The sequence below is a fragment of the Gymnoscopelus braueri genome, assembly GCF_963280865.1.
Source record: "Gymnoscopelus braueri genome assembly, chromosome: 18".
Taxonomy (NCBI): Eukaryota; Metazoa; Chordata; class Actinopteri; order Myctophiformes; family Myctophidae; genus Gymnoscopelus; species Gymnoscopelus braueri.
Genome location: NC_137618.1, coordinates 35,894,720 through 35,912,438, shown reverse-complemented (window position 1 = coordinate 35,912,438; position 17,719 = coordinate 35,894,720). Strand labels below are relative to the sequence as shown.

The following is a 17,719-nucleotide window of genomic DNA, read 5'->3' as shown; positions in this document are numbered from 1 at the left end:
TTGTATTGAGTCTGGACTCGTGTCCTAGAATAGTCCCAGTCTCTCGAATGAGAGTATTCGGCAGGGGTGACCACTGAGTCTATTTTAAGGGCTTTTGGACATGTCCGTGGAACCTCTGCTTTCTAAAAATACACGCTGATCAGCTGCTCTCAGACTTAACAAGTCATCACCTCCACTCTACTGTCAGGGGAGCAAATGAAAAAAAAAGCAGCCTTGCCAACACCCTGATCCGTGGGCAGCAGGCTGGAGCTTAAAGAGACAGCTAAGGACAAGGAGGATGGAGTGAAGGGTCAGACCGTGTTGTTTAGACATACCTTAACCCATTAAGACCTGAAGCCCATTCTACATGTCTCCTAAATCCCAACAGTTTGTTTCTGAAAAACGTGTGTTTCTATATCAGTGGTGCTCAAACTTTTTCATGTCAAGGACCACCAAGATGATATGTATTTGGCCGCGGACCCCCATCTCAAAATATATTGTTCCAGGGACCCCCCCCCCAGAAGCAAAGATTTGAGTAAAAAATGTTCACTTGAAAATAATATATATTCAAAGATTTGCACACGTTTTCACGATTTTTCAAAAATAGCAGATATACAAGCTCATAGCGCGGCACTCGGTGCCGCGCTATGAGCTTGTATATCTGCTATTTTTGAATAGCCAAAGTGTAAAATAATATGTTTTCACCCCTGTTAGTCGGTCTGCTAATCTCAGCCACCGATGGACCGATAACTATGAAACTTTGCACGCACGCTCCCAGTAGGCCAAGGAAGAACCTCCGTCCCCCAAAAATGTTCAAACCGGCCTCATGGTGGCCCTATAAAAGCTGCTTCACCTTTTGGCCTATATCTCTTGAATGACATGTCGTATAATACATTTCTTTCCCCTGGACTCCTTGGCTCATGGCGCAACTCCCCACAAATCGTCTCGTGCGTCATGTGTCAACGACCGTCAACCAGGGTTTTCATACTCCATATCGTTTGCCTGTAATTAGATTCATAAAATTATGGACGCAACTTCCAATCGTTTCCCAAAATTGGAAACGCATGTTGAGGGGCCTCTATAGAGCGCACATCCAAAATTCCTTTCACTTCTGCACAAAGGGGGTGCCACAAATGTCTGGCTCTCTGTGTCGTACAAACTGTATTTACCCCCAGCTTCCTCGTGTCCTGACGGCTGCAGCCCACGCCATAAAACCGCCATGAAAATGGTCAATTGTCTTCAGTCAGTCATTTTGCTTGTTAGAGCTTGTATGTGACTCATATTTGTGTGTGTGTGTGTGTGTGTGTGTGTGTGTGTGTGTGTGTGTGTGTGTGTGTGTGTGTGTGTGCGCGCGCGATATACTGTGTATGACCTTGTATGATTTATTAAAATGCTACAGGTATCCACACTATAAAATTACACAAAGAAATACCTCAAAAAAGAAAAGAAAAGGAAATTGAACTGCGTTGTGAGGTTATACCTCTTTGTGAACAATGATACCTACAGTAATAGTCCATATAGGTATCTTTACATCATCCGCATTGGAATACAGAGGATAAGGCGGATTGGAATGTCTCTATCCTCAAAGTAAACACTGGTGACTTTGTTATAACCACTTGTATGGATACTGAGCTTAGGAGGTGGTAGAGGGACGAATGTGGCAATTTAAAGGCTTCCTGGTAATCCCGGTCAGAAGCATTTTTCTTGAGTATGTGCAATTATTTAGAGCCACTCGCTATGACAGCTTAAACGACTACAATCAAAGCTATGTACCCCGTGTGTCATTCTTTTGAAAACCTCCTCTAATCCCTTTTCAATGGAACACATTCTGCCTGGAATCATCTAGAAGTGATATGGAGTCACGTTACTCAGACACTAGGTGGCAATACAATACCACCCAACATCAAGAGTCAGCATGCATCCTTTTAATGCAGTATACTGAAGAAATTACAAGTTACACCTGTGGCTCTTGGATACATACAGATCAAAAAGAGGCTTTAGAAATGCACACAATTATGGGTGATGGGCAAATACATTAAATGTGCATAGAACTATCCATACACGATATGAATTTGTGTCCTTCTAGAGAAGCATCTCGGAGAACTCACTGGTGGCCATGGATTTTTCTGGCCAGAAGACCAGAGTGATTGAGAACCCATCTGAGGCCTTGTCTGTGGCAGTGGAAGAAGGCCTGTCATGGAGGGTAGGTCAGAGGTCAATATTATTACATCTCTTTCCGCACTGAAAAGAGTAATGTTTATTCGTACGACTGTGTAGACTGACGAAAATAACAGATTTTTTGTTTCTTTGGTTTAAAGACTTTTAGAAAGTATTTCCTGTGCTGTACAACAGTGAATAAATGAAAAGTATAGAAGTACATGCCCTTCTTTAGATTTAAACAGCGGAGTAAATAATACCTAAAGAGCCATCTATAAACACTTAAGAATCCAGTTTGTAGCTGATTGTGAGGTTTGTCACAGCATTGCGTTCATCACTTCGACAATGATTGTGACCGTAACTCATGTTTCTACTATAGAGGAAAAGCTGTCATCGTTTGAGCGCCCATGGGAGCCCCTCCACATCACAGAGCTCAATGTCAAACATAGGTTTGTAACATCCTTATTATTATTCTGATTTGCTGTACATGAGAAAGATTTCTTCCCCCCAAAACTTGTGAAATGGTGACATGTTGTCTCTCTGTCTGTTTCAGCTCTCCATTTGGCCCAGCCCTGGTTTCACAGCAAACTATCACGAGATGAATCTATGCGTCTAATCACTCAGCAGGGCCTTATTGATGGGTGAGCAGCTATCTTTGTTTTTTTGTTTCGATCTTTTAAAAATATATATTGGATCAGGATAACGTTTTAAAGACAGACAAAGAACTGCACAGATGCCCTCTTAGTTTTTCTTTGCACATAATAATGTCTCACAATTTTATTGACATATCAACCAGCGATTATCACTGCAAAGGGATAGCTTAACACTTTTCTTTTGAGATAAGATAAGATGTCCTCAAGGGAAAATATGCACCAGAACAGAATTCATGTTTTTCCTACGATCTGTGCCGTACATCTGTGCATATCAACAAGTCAACTAAAGACAAAAAGCAAGGGAACCAAAATTAAAATCTCTGATGTGATCAAAGGATGCTATATGGAATGTTTTCTGTGTAAAAACTAAACTGAAACTGTTTTAACATCAATGGGAATGTCATCGGTACACCTCAGGATGTCTATAACTTGCTTTTTTCAGAGTATTTCTACTGAGGGACAGCCAGAGTAACCCTAAGACATTTGTGCTGTCTCTGTGCCACACACAGAAAGTCAAACACTTTCAGATCCTACCTGTAAGTACAAGCACTGCACACTGTTTTGATTTACCATGGCCATGGGCTGGTTACCCAGACAGTGATTCATGTGAAATATCCATGTCATGGAAACCGCCATAAAAATTGTCAATTGTCTTCAGTCAGTCATTTTGCTTGTTAGAGCATGTATGTGACTCCTTTTTGTGTGCTTTGTGTGTGTGCGTCTGTCTGTGTGTGTGTGTGTGTGTGTGTGTGTGTGCGCGCGCGCATGTGCGTGTGCGTGTGTGTGTGTATGTGTGCGTGCGTGTGCGCGTGCGTGCAGACAGAAAAATAATGGTTCTTTAGTCTATATGGTTCCACACAGAACTATCACCTACTAACTTACCATTTAGTGAATGGTTCTTCATGGTCCTCATATGGTTCTAGAGAACCCTTTTGTTTCGGCCTGGCGAGAGTATGTTTTACCCCGTGTCCGTCCGTCCGTCCATCTGTCTTTGAGCTGCTAATCTCCGGCACTGTTGGCCCGGTCGCTGCAAAACTGTGCACACACACTCCCTGGATGCCAATTCAGAACCTCTGCCCCTAATTGTTATAGCGCCACCAGGAGGCCGATTTGTGCAAAACCCATTTACTCCTACAGATTTTATCCAAACGTCATGCAAATCGGTACACAGTATCTCTATAGTCATGTGATCAACACGGATCTGTCCGATTTCCCATATTCGATCCTCATTGGCTAAGGTTGGCTTCCAAAGTTTGCAGGATTGGTCCGTTTTGAACAAAATACCTCAAATCATGAACGCAGCGTGCGATTTCCGTGAAATTTCACACGCAAGATTTCCCACTAGGCCACTAGGCCGAGGAAGAAATGCCACCCTTTTCACATTGGCCTGATATAGCGCCACCAGCAGGTCTAATTTAGCAAAACACATTTTTGGAACAAAATGCCTAAAATCACGAATGCAGTGTTCGATTGCCGTGAAAGGCCTAAGAAGAAATGGCACCCTTTTCACATTGGCCTATTATAGCGCCACCAGGAGGCCACAATAACCTACCTGACCTGGCGGAGACCTGTGCTCCGAGGAGCGCTTTTTCTAGTTTCTTTTTTTTAAATCAAAGTATAAATGGTTCCTCTATTATAATAACCATTTTGGATGGTTCTTTGGGGCACCTTTAACCACTTCAATCCCAGTGTACCTTTTCTGAGTATGTCTTTGTTTATAGGCAAACATTCGCTGAAAAATGTGTTGGCACCTTTTTATTTGTCTGTGTGTACTGTAGGTGGATGATGAAGGGGAGTTGTTCTACAGCCTGGATGATGGCCACACACGCTTCACTGACCTGATCCAGCTGGTGGAGTTTTACCAGCTCAACCGGGGGGTGCTGCCCTGCAAGCTCAAACACCACTGTGCCAGGGTCACTCTATGAACGAGAGCCCTCAAGTGGCCCCGGGGCTCACATGCACCTTAGAACACACACACAGGGCCTCTGTGGAGAAACACTCCCAGTTTTTCGCGTGCCTTGTAGAAGAAAAAAAAAGGACACACAAAACACAACAGCCATGATGCTAACTCAAACCACTGGTATCACCCACTAGTGTCCATTTCCATGCTGTGGTGATTAGTCTTGTATTTTCTTCTTCTTTTTTTTTTTACAAAAGGTGAAATTGATATACTGTGTGAAATGCAGTTTAATACTGCCAGGGTTTGTGCCGAACAAAACATGTACATTGTAGACTTGTATGATTGGCCCTGTTGATGGGCCCAGATGTTGTTGATGGGCCCAGATGTGGCGACAGAACACAAGTCCTCAGACGCGCGTGGTGCAAAGTCCAAACCCGACTGTACTGTATATATGTAGAGCTGAATACTCTGTTTGTCAACAGCTCACTTGATCGTTACAGGCTCTCTACACAGTAAAATCCTGTGTTAATTTAACTCTGTTTAGTTTAGAAATGGAACCAAATGGGTCAATTTGGTTACGGGTGCATTTGGTTCCTTTCGTACACTTTCAGAGTTACACGTTTTTGTTTTTGTTAAATTATCACAGGATTTTACACAGTGTGCATGATTGAATGAGCGATGTTTTCTGTTGTTTTTCATTCTTGGCATTTCAGTAGGATGTCCAATATGGTAAGAGCAGTATAGCTGTGGATGTTGGCTGTGTTTTTAGCCATCAAACCTGATATTTTCCGTTTCTGGACAAGGGCGCCATTGTCTTTTTTTTTTAAGCCATGTCATGCTGCGAAACTTGGTACACCTCTGTACTTTTATCCTTTGGGTAAAACTAAGCTATCTTCGCTTTTTTTTTAATTGTCATTGTATATCTAAGTATTCAGGTATCTTTTTAAAAAAGAAAGTTATCGTTGTTTTCTACTGGAGACATATGAAGTCCGTGCACGTGCATACGCTGGACTGAGACTGCTGACGAAGGAGAAACTGTGTGAGAGCGGAAGGGAGAACTTGAACACAACCTCACTAGCCTGCACTGTACTGTTCATTCATTTGAAATGTATGCTTTTACATTTAACCACGTTCAGCCTGACGTCCCTAATTTGGGGATGTCATTATAGGTGAAAATGTCCCAAAATGTCCAAAAGAGCAGATCTGCAAGCTCATAACGTGTCGCGTGTGACACGTTATGTAGTATAATGAAGTATAAATCAGTTTGAAGCAGTTAACCGGTGGTGAGCCTGCTCCACATGCAAGGTAAGCTAAATGACATTTTGATACACTTCTGATTCAAACCATAAGCTGTAAAGTGAAAATGTATTGTGACTGACTTTGCTCATCATAATTGAAATCATTGTATATTGAAATTAGTGTTTCATAGTATCTTTTTCCGAGATTCAGGTATATGATGTGCATCACCTTGGTTGGTTGTATTTTGATGTTAGTAGCACTATCGCAGACAATACAGTACAAAATCAGTCTCAAAATGTTTCAATAATATTCAACATTTTTCATTATTTTTCAAGATCTTTTGAAAATAGCAGATCTACAAGCTCACAATGCTTCGCAATGTGACGCGTTTTGAGCTTGTAGATCGGCTTTTTTTCAATTTTTTGTTAAAGTGATTAAACTGATTTTGAGGCTATATTAACTAATGTTGCTGGGGACCCCATGGAACCCCTTCAAGGACCCCTGGGGTCCTTGAACTGCACAGTGTGACAGATGTTGATGTTTCCTTCACGGGGAGGCGTTGATGTATCAGCTTTTGCAAACAGGATGTTCTGAAACTAACTGTAACATGCAGTGACATAAATGAAATGTCTGAGGTGTGTTGGTGACGAGGGAGAACGATGCATTGAACAATGAATGTCTCGTGGACTGCAATGTTTTTTTTAAAGAAAAAGAAATCAAGTCTTTGCACTGTATGATTTTTGTAATTGTTACAGTTTAGAATATGCTGAAAAGTGAAATAAAAGAAGAAACTTTTATCTTAATTGCATATTTTAGTTTCAATAATTGCAGGATTTGCAGGGCATCTTTGTCAATTCATAATTCCAGGAAGTCAAAACAAAGTTCCGCTTGCAGTACACACAGGAAATAGTTTTGCTCCAGCTTTTTGTACATACATGCTGGTGTGTGACTTGCAGTGGTGGAAAAAGTACTCAATTCAAGTAAAGGTATCAATACTGCAATGTAGAAATACTCTGTTACAAGTACAAGTCTGGAATTCTAAATTTACTTGAGTAAAAGTACAAAAGTATTGGTATCAAAATATACTTAAAGTACCAAAAGTAAAAGTGCTTATTATGCAGAATGTCCCGTTTCACAAGGTATCATGTGTATACAGTACAATGTATTAAAATATTTTGAAAATAGCCGATCTACAAGCTCACAACGCGTCGCGTTGTACGCTTGTAGATCGGCTATTTTCAAATAGCCAAAGTTTAAATAGGGCTGAAGCAGTTAATGTATGTTCTGTAATAATAATCAAAATATACAAAGTAACTACTAACTCAAGTTTTCAAATAATTGTAGTGGAGTAAAAGTATAGTATTTGCCTCTGAGATGTAGTGGAGTAGAATGGAGATCCGGTTGTCCAGGGCCACAGATCTGACCCTGGCACGCGTAGCGGCCTGAAACTCAATTAGCTTACAAAAAAATTACACAAAATTAAGTTGAAATACGGAGATACAAGGTTTCTGCCCGACAGCATACCAGAATCAGAATCAGAACGTTGGTGAAACACAGTCAGTTACATACTGGAGGATGTGGAGTGGTGCATTTTATACAGAAGAGGGCAGTGTTGGCCATGACGTGAGAAAAATGCTCAGACATGAACCAAGAATCTAAGTCATGTCAAATTGCTGTTGTCTGCAGAAGTACTAGTCTAGTCTAGTAGTACTAATTGTAATGGCTGAATCAAGAGTAATGGCATTCATGAATTACAGTTTTTAATCCATAGATAAAGCGTTTTTTAGGATCCATTCCCTAGATTATGTGAGTGTACCAAAACATTCAATATCTGCATCAGCATTACAGAATTGAATCTGAACATGCATGTACAACACAGGCTTGATATGTGCAATTGGGAAGGGCCGTGGACGTGTGAATGATTGTATCACATTAATTGCACACATCCCGCTGTACCTCGTACTTGATGCCCATTACTCAGCAGAAGACTTACGTTTAAGTTTAATGGCATCAGACAGATGCACCTGGAGTGACTTGTCTGGGATGGACCGAACCCGTGGGACTTGACTGGTTACTGCAGTCAAATGCAAGACCGTGTCAGATTGCCATACAGTGTGAGATAAAGAGAACAGGGCTGTATGTCTGCTCATGGTCCTACTGTATATGTTTAGTCAAAGGTGGCAGCGGAAGACAGAAAAACGAGTTAACAGACCAAAAGACATAGAAACACATTGACTGTTTGAAAGCGAGAGAGAGAAAGACGGAGAGAGAGACTAGACTTTATTTTGGAATATTTTCAGTTGTGAATAGGTAATATACCGCATGCAGTGCATTCATCTAAACTTCATTTCAGGTTTTAATTGTTATATCTTGTGCTTCTCTTTCAATTCTTCAGGAGCATAACATTGTCTTACTCACTACACACTTGCCTATAGACAATGCTACATAAATCCATCTCAGCCAGTTTGATTGATCATAATGATGGTCTATTAGCAGAGCAAGTATACTTTGATGTTCTCTCCCCGGCGAAGACCGGGGCCACGGTGTTAAAAGTCATTCAGAAGTGTGGCAGTGATGACAGTAAGTTGTTCTCAAGTAGGGGGAAATTGTGCGATAACTATGTAACATTCATATCATTTGAATTATAAATCACAGTAAGGAGTAAGTCTGTGTTCTGAGTTGATGAATATTTAAAGGATTGAGTATACAGATGAGATCCTCATATTGACAAAGGGAGAATACTAATGTCCTCTTCTCTTAGTCTGATTAGAGGTTAAGCAGAATGTTAACTGCATAATTTATTTTCATTATTGCAGTTTTTTTACCTTTTGATTTGGCTTTTCTTTGCAGGTTTGAAAACTTGTGCAGATCTTCCTTCTTTTTTTTTGGTCTGGAAATGGTTTAGAAGGAGAATATACAGACAGGCACTGCATGCTAATAAGATAGGGCACTGGTGTCATCTGTGCTTTGCATGTCAAAAAAATAAAAATAATGATGATTTATTTCACCTTATATCATGCAAACAGTTAGCTATTAAAATACCATTCCTTCTCCTTTGGTTTAATAGACGTACATTGAGGCAGCAGATGATAACTACGCGCCTTTATATCGTAGGCCTTTTTTTTCTCCAACAGCAATTGACACTCACAGAGTGCCCATTGTCCCCACTGACACACACATTGTCCACAGTCTGTTAAATTGAATGTTATATTTAACTAGTTTGAAACTGGGGCAGAGTTACATGCTTTTTCTTTTGTATGATTCTAACTCCTTCCTCTGGTCTGGTGGAATGGGCTTATTTCACACAGAGAGAGAGAGCGAGAGAGAGAGAGAGAGAGAGAGAGAGAGAGAGAGAGAGAGAGAGAGAGAGAGAGAGAAGACAGAGAGGGAGAGTGGGAGTGAAAGGCCTGTGCAGCTGAGAGTGTCTAACAGTGAGGAAATCAATATGATGTAAATTATTAAGAGCTCAGGAATGCGTCTGACCCCTACTGTCTTGCAGCAGGCTGGGCTCTGAAGGCTGCCAGGTGGACGCGGGCCTGGACTCTTCCCTCTAACACTCATTAGTGGCTGGGAGCCGGGGCTCCTTGTGAGTGGGAAGGCAGGGATCACAGCGGGGAAGTGATGGCCCAGGCCTCTCACATCCCGGCTCAGCCTCTGCTCCGGCTCCGCCAGCCTCTCCCTGGAAGCTCATTAGTAAGTGCACTGATGCATAAGAGCTAGTCATTAGCTGTTTTTTTTCTCCCCCTCGTCTTCACCCCCCCCCCCCCTTTAGCCCCCCCCCCCCCCAACACCATGTCTGATCCTGAAGACCAGTGGCAGCACCAGTTTAAAAGACGAGGAGAGGTCCACTTTAACCGCAGGTACTATAACCAGATGAGCTGTGAGATTCTCTGACAGACAGTGGTAGCCAGAATGCTTTTTTCCTCCTTCCTTTCTTTCTTTCTTTCTTTCTTTCTCTCTTTCCGTCTTTCTTTTTGTAGTCAATTTGGAGTGGGCTCTTCAAATGGAGTCCATCCATAGCCCTTCAAACCGAAGAGTAAACATTAGCGCTTGACCAGGACTTTGGCTTGAACGCCCCTTTCTTCCTCCGTGGTTGGTTTTGATCTGGGGTATTTGCTTTTTCGCTGCTGGGCCAGATCCCCCTCAGCACCTGACGGCTACCCGGGCTCTGAGTAAATAAGATCTGCGGCCCAGGTCTCTTCAGGGCTGCTGGGTAAATAAGGTCTCTGGTGTGTGTAGCGTGCCTGGCAGCAGGGTGAGCATTGGTCCAGAGGCCTCCAGAGGCACGCCATCCCCCTTTTCCTATATCTAGCTGTTTAATTCTCTCATCCTCTCTCTCCCCTCTAACTTACTATATCTTCCATCCCTTGCTCTCCGTCCCCCTCCTCCTCCTCCCCCGCTGTCTTCCCACGCACGCACGCACGCACGCACGCACACGCTAGCACTGCATGCATAGAGAGCTCCCTCTCAGCAGGCGGGCTGATTAATGTTAGGCAGTTGTACTCATGAACATTTATGGCTTCTAAAGCCCTTATAACAGGACCCATGTGTGTCTAACATCGTGGAATTGATTTGATCACTTATTCATAATATTATAGGCAGATTGGTGAAATAGAAAGGAGCAAAAATAAACCTTTTTAGACTTTTTAGTGCCATGCTAAATTGCCCCTAATCTTTCCGTCAATACCCTACCAGAGATTATTCCCTTGCTTTTTTTTTCATAAGCTGCGCTCGGATACGCTTGAAGTATGTGGCTGGACATTAACCGCCATTACAATTTAAGATCCGTTAATTAAAAGTGTTTGAACATCAAGCTCCTCTCTCAGAGGAACAGTTTGGCATTTAGTGAGACATAAAATGTCATAAAGATAAATGATGATGATAGCACCTGCAATAATGTAATTACTTTCACAATGGTAATCTTCCCAAGCCACAAACAAATGGATTTCATATACCACAAAAAGATTACACAATTTAACACGTTGTGTCTTTGTGACTTATTAAAAAAAGAGAGAAAAAAAAGTCATGGGGGACCTGCAAAATGCTGAACTCTGGATCTCATTGAACTTACATCCTGTGTAGTGTAGCTTCATGCTTTCATTTGGTCTCAACTCTTAACAATTGCTCACAGTAAGCTTGTGATTAGTAGTGTGCTGTCTTTGCACACAGTTAGCAGTCCTTGTTCGGTAGCAACAACAATAGCAGAATAGTAGAGCAAAGAGATAACTAGGTACGTTTATGTGCTATGGTGTCATTCAGTCAGCATAACGAGGAATTCGCCTTTGTGGAAGTTTACTGAGTCAAATCTCATCAGCTTAATGTGATCTGGCGCTGGCCATGCTGGATCCCCTTATGCCAATTAATCCAGGTTGTAACTCGCACAGACTCCTGCTGACCAATTCACATCCATTGTTGATCGTTTTTGGCTGCAGGAGCCCCACAACTTCCTTGTTAGAGCCAAAAACCACAAGAAACCCACCACCTCTTTCAGCCACATCATATTGTGTGTTGATTGCCAGCAATTAGTAAAGCCAGGCGGGCTGAGAAATGACAAGATGGGGCATGGCGATTGCAATGCATGGATGGTGCTTGGCTCACACGCCAGCTGAAAGGCTCTACAATGTTTGTTAACCCTTGGGGTCACGACTGATTCACTGGCACAGCCAGACAACGAGATTTATGTAACACAAATCAATACCCAGTCAGACTTCTACCATTGTGGACCGCCAATCCGTGGACCGCCAATCCAGGCACCCCGCTCTATCAGTCGAACATGACTCTAATGTGTTTGTATTCCTGTTTAACCCGGCCTGTGATGAATCTCTTGGCAGGGTGAGAGACGGAGACGGTGAGTAGCACGCTGCCCTTGATTAGTGAGGGGATGCACAAGGCAACATGCAGGGGTTGATGCAGTGGTGTGTCGCGGAGGCAATAGACGATCAGTCTTTTTCGCATCCCGGGTCGAGGCTCTTTTATCCAGTGTTTGTCACGTCATCTGCCATTGTGAGGAAAATCTGCAATTTACATCCCCCGAGTCTGATAGTGTATCAAAAGGACTAATGATAGTGTGTTTGGGTGTTGATCCCACTCAGCGCTGTCTGAAGTAAATTAGAATGAATGCCATATCTACTGCCACTCCACACTGGGAGTGTTCACTGGCCAATCTCACAGGCCCTCTTTATTCTCAACGCCATCAGGCCTGATTTCATTAACGCTGCTTGTCAGCCACGCACAATGGGAGACACACCTGGCACAACACTCAAGCAAACACACGCACACGCACGCACACGCACACGCACACGCACGCACGCGCGCACGCGCACACACACACACACACACACACACACACACTTGCACACTTGCTGTACTATAGATTAGTTGTACAGTAGGAATACTTCTCTCACAAGCTGGCAGTCCAATAATGTACAATTTGTTTAATGTCCTCCCTGCTTATGCCGTTTAAGGGCTAAATTGGAAAGGGCCATTGAGTGACGTGTGGTATTCTCCGAGCATTGAGCAGTGGGCACAATAGGGGGATGCAGGCCCCGGTGCCAAGTTCTATTCCAGGGGCCGCATTCCAATTGATTACGAGGCTTGTGAAACAAACGCCGGTGACAGAGGAGAACACGGCCCTGGTAACAGTTTGGCACCGTGCCAGGCGGTACAGTCGGATCTATACTTCGTCGCGCTGTGGTGTCGCTCGCCGAGAATAAAACATTTTCAAGCTTACAACTTGTTAGCTTGAGAATCTGTACTTTCTATGAAGAGACGCCGTCATGCGACCACGTATGAATGGCGCTTTATGGTTGAGTCCCTGATGCTTTGCCCTGTCTCTCTCTTTCCCCCTCTATCCATGTATCTCACACACATGACACCCACAATTTGAGCATTGGGACAACTGTTTCTGTGCCTGTGAGGATAGAGAAGACCACATATAAACATATAAGATATGTATGGGCTATATATTTTTGCCTGTTTCCTTGAATTCTATTGATGTGATGTAATGGATACGAGCCAGCTATCTTCACTGTTTTAAGACTTTTAAAGCCATCACATGCTACTATAGGACGTCAATTCTAAAGAGGAATAAAAGGAGAAATGATTAGGTTTATTTATCCTGCGCCTGTATTAAACCTTATCCTTCACTTTATACTTATATGAACTTGAACTAGAGCGAGAACTAAGAGAGGTTTTTGCACAGTAAAATCATTAGTGTTAAATTAAGTCTTTTGAGTGTGTAAAAAGGGACCCTTAAGGTTAAATTAACAATGAGGATTTTACGGTGCGTGCGTGCGTGCGCGTGTGTGTGTGCATGCGTGTGTGGTCTTAGCAGCAGGACCCTGTAAACACCCCATTCTCTTTGTTGTTAAAGAGAGTGAAGTTGATGATTGGATAAACTGGGCCTGGATTATTGCACTGGAAAATGAAAGCATATGCACAATTTGCATTTTAATGAGCTAGTGAGCATTATAAAACAAATTGTCCTGGCAACAGCAACACTTGTGGAAGCTGTGGCTCAAATAAAAAAATATTAACGTACACATATTCCACTTTATTTGTTAGATCACTTATCTGTGTAATAACAATGTTTAAAAAAAAGGTTGCTCAGGGTGCATTTAGTGTTGATTCAAGCATCACCAGAATTACTTTTATTTTCGTTTTTAACATTGCTCAGAGTGTCGTTCATACACAAGTGTGTGTCATATCATGTGTTGCATCTTGCTCTTTCTAAATCCACTTTGATTGTGACAAGAATGAGGTAGCCATGCGTGAAATTTATGCATGGCAGATGAGAAGTTCAGTAGGCCTGTGCCTAACAAAACGCTGTTCAATTAAAAGCGAAGTAATGGCATCCTATATAATAAGGAATATCTGTGCATACATAAACTGACAGAAAAGCATGATGGCTCATTCGCTTCATGCTATGTAATTTAGCTAATGCATTTCTCCTTGCTCTTTAAAACACTTGCACATTCAAATTTGCCATCATAATCTCTATGACAGAGGACATTAATTATGGTCGTCGGCTGATCGTTGTTTCTTCACAACATCTCTGATTAAAATTTCACACATTGTAATGATGTGCTTCAGTGCTAGAAGCTGTGAAATTTACTAAGCAGTCAATGAGTTTGAATTCTTATTCTTGGGAGATTTGTTCAGTATTAACCCATTAAGACCGGGAAGGCATATGTGTCATTTTTTTGATTTCTTTGGGCTATTCAAAAATAGCAGATCTACAAGCTCGTAGCGCGGCACTACGAGCTTGTAGATCTGCTATTTTTGAAAAATCGTGAAAATGTGTGCAAATCTTTGAATATATATATATATTTTTAAACATTTTTAACTCAAATCTTTGCTTCTGGGGGGATTCTACAAATGTCTTCTAAATCCTAGTTTAAAATATATATATATATATATGTTGCTATAATCAGTGATTTTCAAACTTTTTCATGTCAAGGACGCCCAAAATGATATGAATTTTGGCCGTGGACCCCCATCTCAAGATATTTTGTTCCAGGGACCCCCCCCCCTAGAAGTTGTAACAGAGTTAACAATGTTCGCTACGGAAAAACAGATATTCAAAGATTTGGACACATTTTCACGATTTTTCAAATAAATAGCTGATCTACAAGCTCGTAGCGCGGCACTCGGTGCCGCGCTATGAGCTTGTATATCTGCTATTTTTGAATAGCTCAAAGAAATCTAAAAATGACACAGATGCGTCCCCGGATTGAAGGGGTTAAAAAAAAAAAGATGACTTATAATCCGTGGCAGCCAAATCAAAGCTGTTAAGTGCTTGAGGAAAAGCTTTATTTACACGCAAATGGTAATATATCTTAGCAACTTGTTCATTAGAATATTGTGCAAATGAGGGAACAACAAAGCAGTAACTTCTCTCCTGATATGTGGGTTCAAATTTCGTATTTGGGAAGTTTAATTAAGCAATAGATTATGTTTTGAAGGGAGTGTTCAGTTTAATGAATCCCCAGAGACCAGAGATAAACACTGCAATGGTATCAAAGCATTCATCTCTTTAATGGATGCGAAAATTAGGAATGTAAATGGTCTCGAGCCTTTATTTTCGGTGCTCGTGGGAATGTTTACCGGATAAAGATGACACTTACGTAACCCACATTATACATATACTTTCTTTTTTGGAAACTGCATGAATACTACGTTCTCTCTTAATGTTTTCAAGGACAAATACCAAAAAAGGCTTTTTTAAATGCGTGGTTTTAAAAGCTGTGCTTTCCAAATTATTTGTAAAGAAGGGGTTCTTCTCTGTGTTGATATATTCGGGCTCTATGTCAGGGCAGCGATTCTCAGGTCATTGACCCCCAAATTCACACTCATTAGGCCTGTGTCTCTCCAAACTTTTTCATGTCAAGGACCCCTAAATGCATATTTGGACCACCATCATAAAATATTTTGTGCCAGTGACCCCCATACAAGATTTGAGTTGTTAAAATATTTCAAATATATAAAGATTTTTTTGAAAATAGCAGATCTACAAGCACAGAACGGGTTGCACTTTACATATTTTTTTTTGCGTCGTAATAATTTCAAGTGATCTGAATTACAGTGACATTAAACTACTCGTCATTTGGTTAAGACCCTCTGAAACCCTACTTTGAAAACCCACTGGGTTAGTCAATACACATCTTTCCCCTTTCGCATCAACATACAGACACTGCAGAGTTATACCCACATCGAATCCTCGCCTCTCTTGTTTTTCGCACGGGGGGAGAGAAACCACTGGTCATTTTAGCCGTTGCTTTTTCAATAAGCTGTTTGCCTCTGCGAGGCTCTATATGCTGCAATCCCCGAAACAGTGCAGAGTCAGTGAACCCTGGTACATTGTGTGATGGAGGAGTGCTACGTGCCCAACATTCACCTCTCTGGCGAAGGCTGGGGCTGTTGTTTATCCCTGTAATGTCCATTTTATTGGGAATCTCAGCGAGCCTTCACACTGCCTGCTGTGCTCAGCAGTGTGGAGAAGCCGGGGCCAGTTGAGTGGTGGTCAGCTGGCTGTCAATCACTATCACAGGGATCAGTTAGCAGCCATCAGTCTGAGGGAAACATACCTTAGGTGTTACGCCTGTGTCCCCTCTCCTCATACCCAGTGAAATCCTCAGTGTTCATCGAACTCTTAACCAAAAGGACATGTGCTGTAAGGGACCTGTAAGGCTCCATTTGGTTACATTATGTATACTCTCAGAGTTACAAATTGTTGTTTAGATTAAAGGGCATGACCTAGGTAGAGGTTTGGGTTGTGTAGTTACCTTGCCATGGTGTGACACCAGAGGTGGACAAGAAACCAAATGTAATTGCTCCATTGATTAGAAATTGATAATTCAATTCAATATGCTCCTCGTTAATGTTAATGGAGCAAGAATTGACAGACGTCTGCAATTGTCGCATTTTACATGTGTTTGTGTTTCATCTGTATCGCCCAGAAATACCCGAAAAAGTATCATATTTTGGTTTAACCAGAGGCAAAACAAAAAAATGGTTGTTCTCAAGCTTAGAGGAGGCTGTTTGTTTCTTTATTTGGAACAGGGTTGAGGGAGATGGTTAGAAGTTGGGAGAAGTGAGCAGTCAGAGGTGATGCGAAAGGAAACACTGTTGTGTCCCCCAGCTGCGGCTAAACAAACACAAAACATTGATTATATCATCTTTACAGACACCCAGAGCTCCCTTTGTCTGCTGTTTACCTGACATGGAGTAAACACCACGCTGGTCTGTAGACTTCCACTCTGCATTCTCATTTGCCGCCGTGCCCCTGTACATCTCCGACCGTGACCCGTTCCCACCCCTAATTTCCCCCATCACATTCAGAGCAGACCTGCCAGCGGTCAGCTTCATTACAGCCAATATCTTAACCCATTAAGACCGGGAACGCAGCTGTGTCATTTCAAGATTTCTTTGGGCTATTCAAAAATAGCAGATGTTCAAGCTCATAGCGCGGCACCGAGTGCGCTTGTACATCTGCAATTTGTTTTAGAAAAAGAGATTCGTGCGAATCTTTGAATATATATTTATTTTTTAAAAGCGAACATTTTCAACTCAAATCTTTGCTTCTGGGGGTCCCTGACACAACATATTTTGAGATGGGGGTCCGGGGCCAAATACATATAATTTTGGGGTTTTCTTGACATGAAAAAAGTTTGAGAACCACTGATATTATAGCAACATACGTTTTTTTTTTTTTAACTGTTAGGGGAAGACATTTGAAGAATCCCCAGAAGCAAAGATTTGAGTAAAATGTTTCGCTTTAAAAAATATATATATATATATTCAAAAGATTTGCAAGATTTTTTCAAAAATAGCAGATCTACAAGCTCGTGGCGTGGCACTCGGTGCCGCGCCACGACCTTGTAGATCTGCTATTTTTGAATAGCCCAAAGAAATCTAAAAAATGACACACGGACGCGTTCCCGCGGTCTTAACGGGTTAAATCACCTCTTGTGTGTTCCTCACCAGTTTGGAGCTGAGTCTCTTCTGAATCACAGTCATTTAAATGTTCCTTGCGCTGATTTGAGGGTGCAGGTGGTAATACATTAAGGGACTGAGACAGCCAGCGGCGCGGCGCCGGAAGACCTTTATCCATTTACGCTAAGTTTCCACACACATTCTGCGGCATGTCGTTCTAATTAGGCCAATGGTTTTGACTGTGGCCACATTCATATGGGACAGCTCACTTTAAGTTGTACAACAAGGTGATTCTAGATTTTCATATATACTGTCGGGCCAATAGATTATGTCGCGGTCTAGGGAATTTCAAGTAGAA

General features: G+C 41.9%; 1 protein-coding gene across 2 annotated transcripts in view; it reads left to right on the top strand.

Annotated features, from left to right (window-relative positions):
- grb14 (growth factor receptor-bound protein 14) overlaps positions 1 to 4,936 on the top strand; it is a 44,504-nt gene extending 39,568 nt beyond the window's left edge. For both annotated transcript variants that reach the window (XM_080413056.1, XM_080413057.1), the window contains 5 exons: positions 2,066 to 2,182; positions 2,516 to 2,585; positions 2,690 to 2,777; positions 3,232 to 3,325; positions 4,568 to 4,936. In XM_080413056.1, the coding sequence (XP_080269182.1) occupies positions 2,066 to 2,182; positions 2,516 to 2,585; positions 2,690 to 2,777; positions 3,232 to 3,325; positions 4,568 to 4,714 (516 nt within the window). In that variant the 3' untranslated portion in view covers positions 4,715 to 4,936. The remainder of the gene's footprint in view (positions 1 to 2,065; positions 2,183 to 2,515; positions 2,586 to 2,689; positions 2,778 to 3,231; positions 3,326 to 4,567) is intronic.
- The last annotated feature ends 12,783 nt before the right edge of the window (positions 4,937 to 17,719 follow it).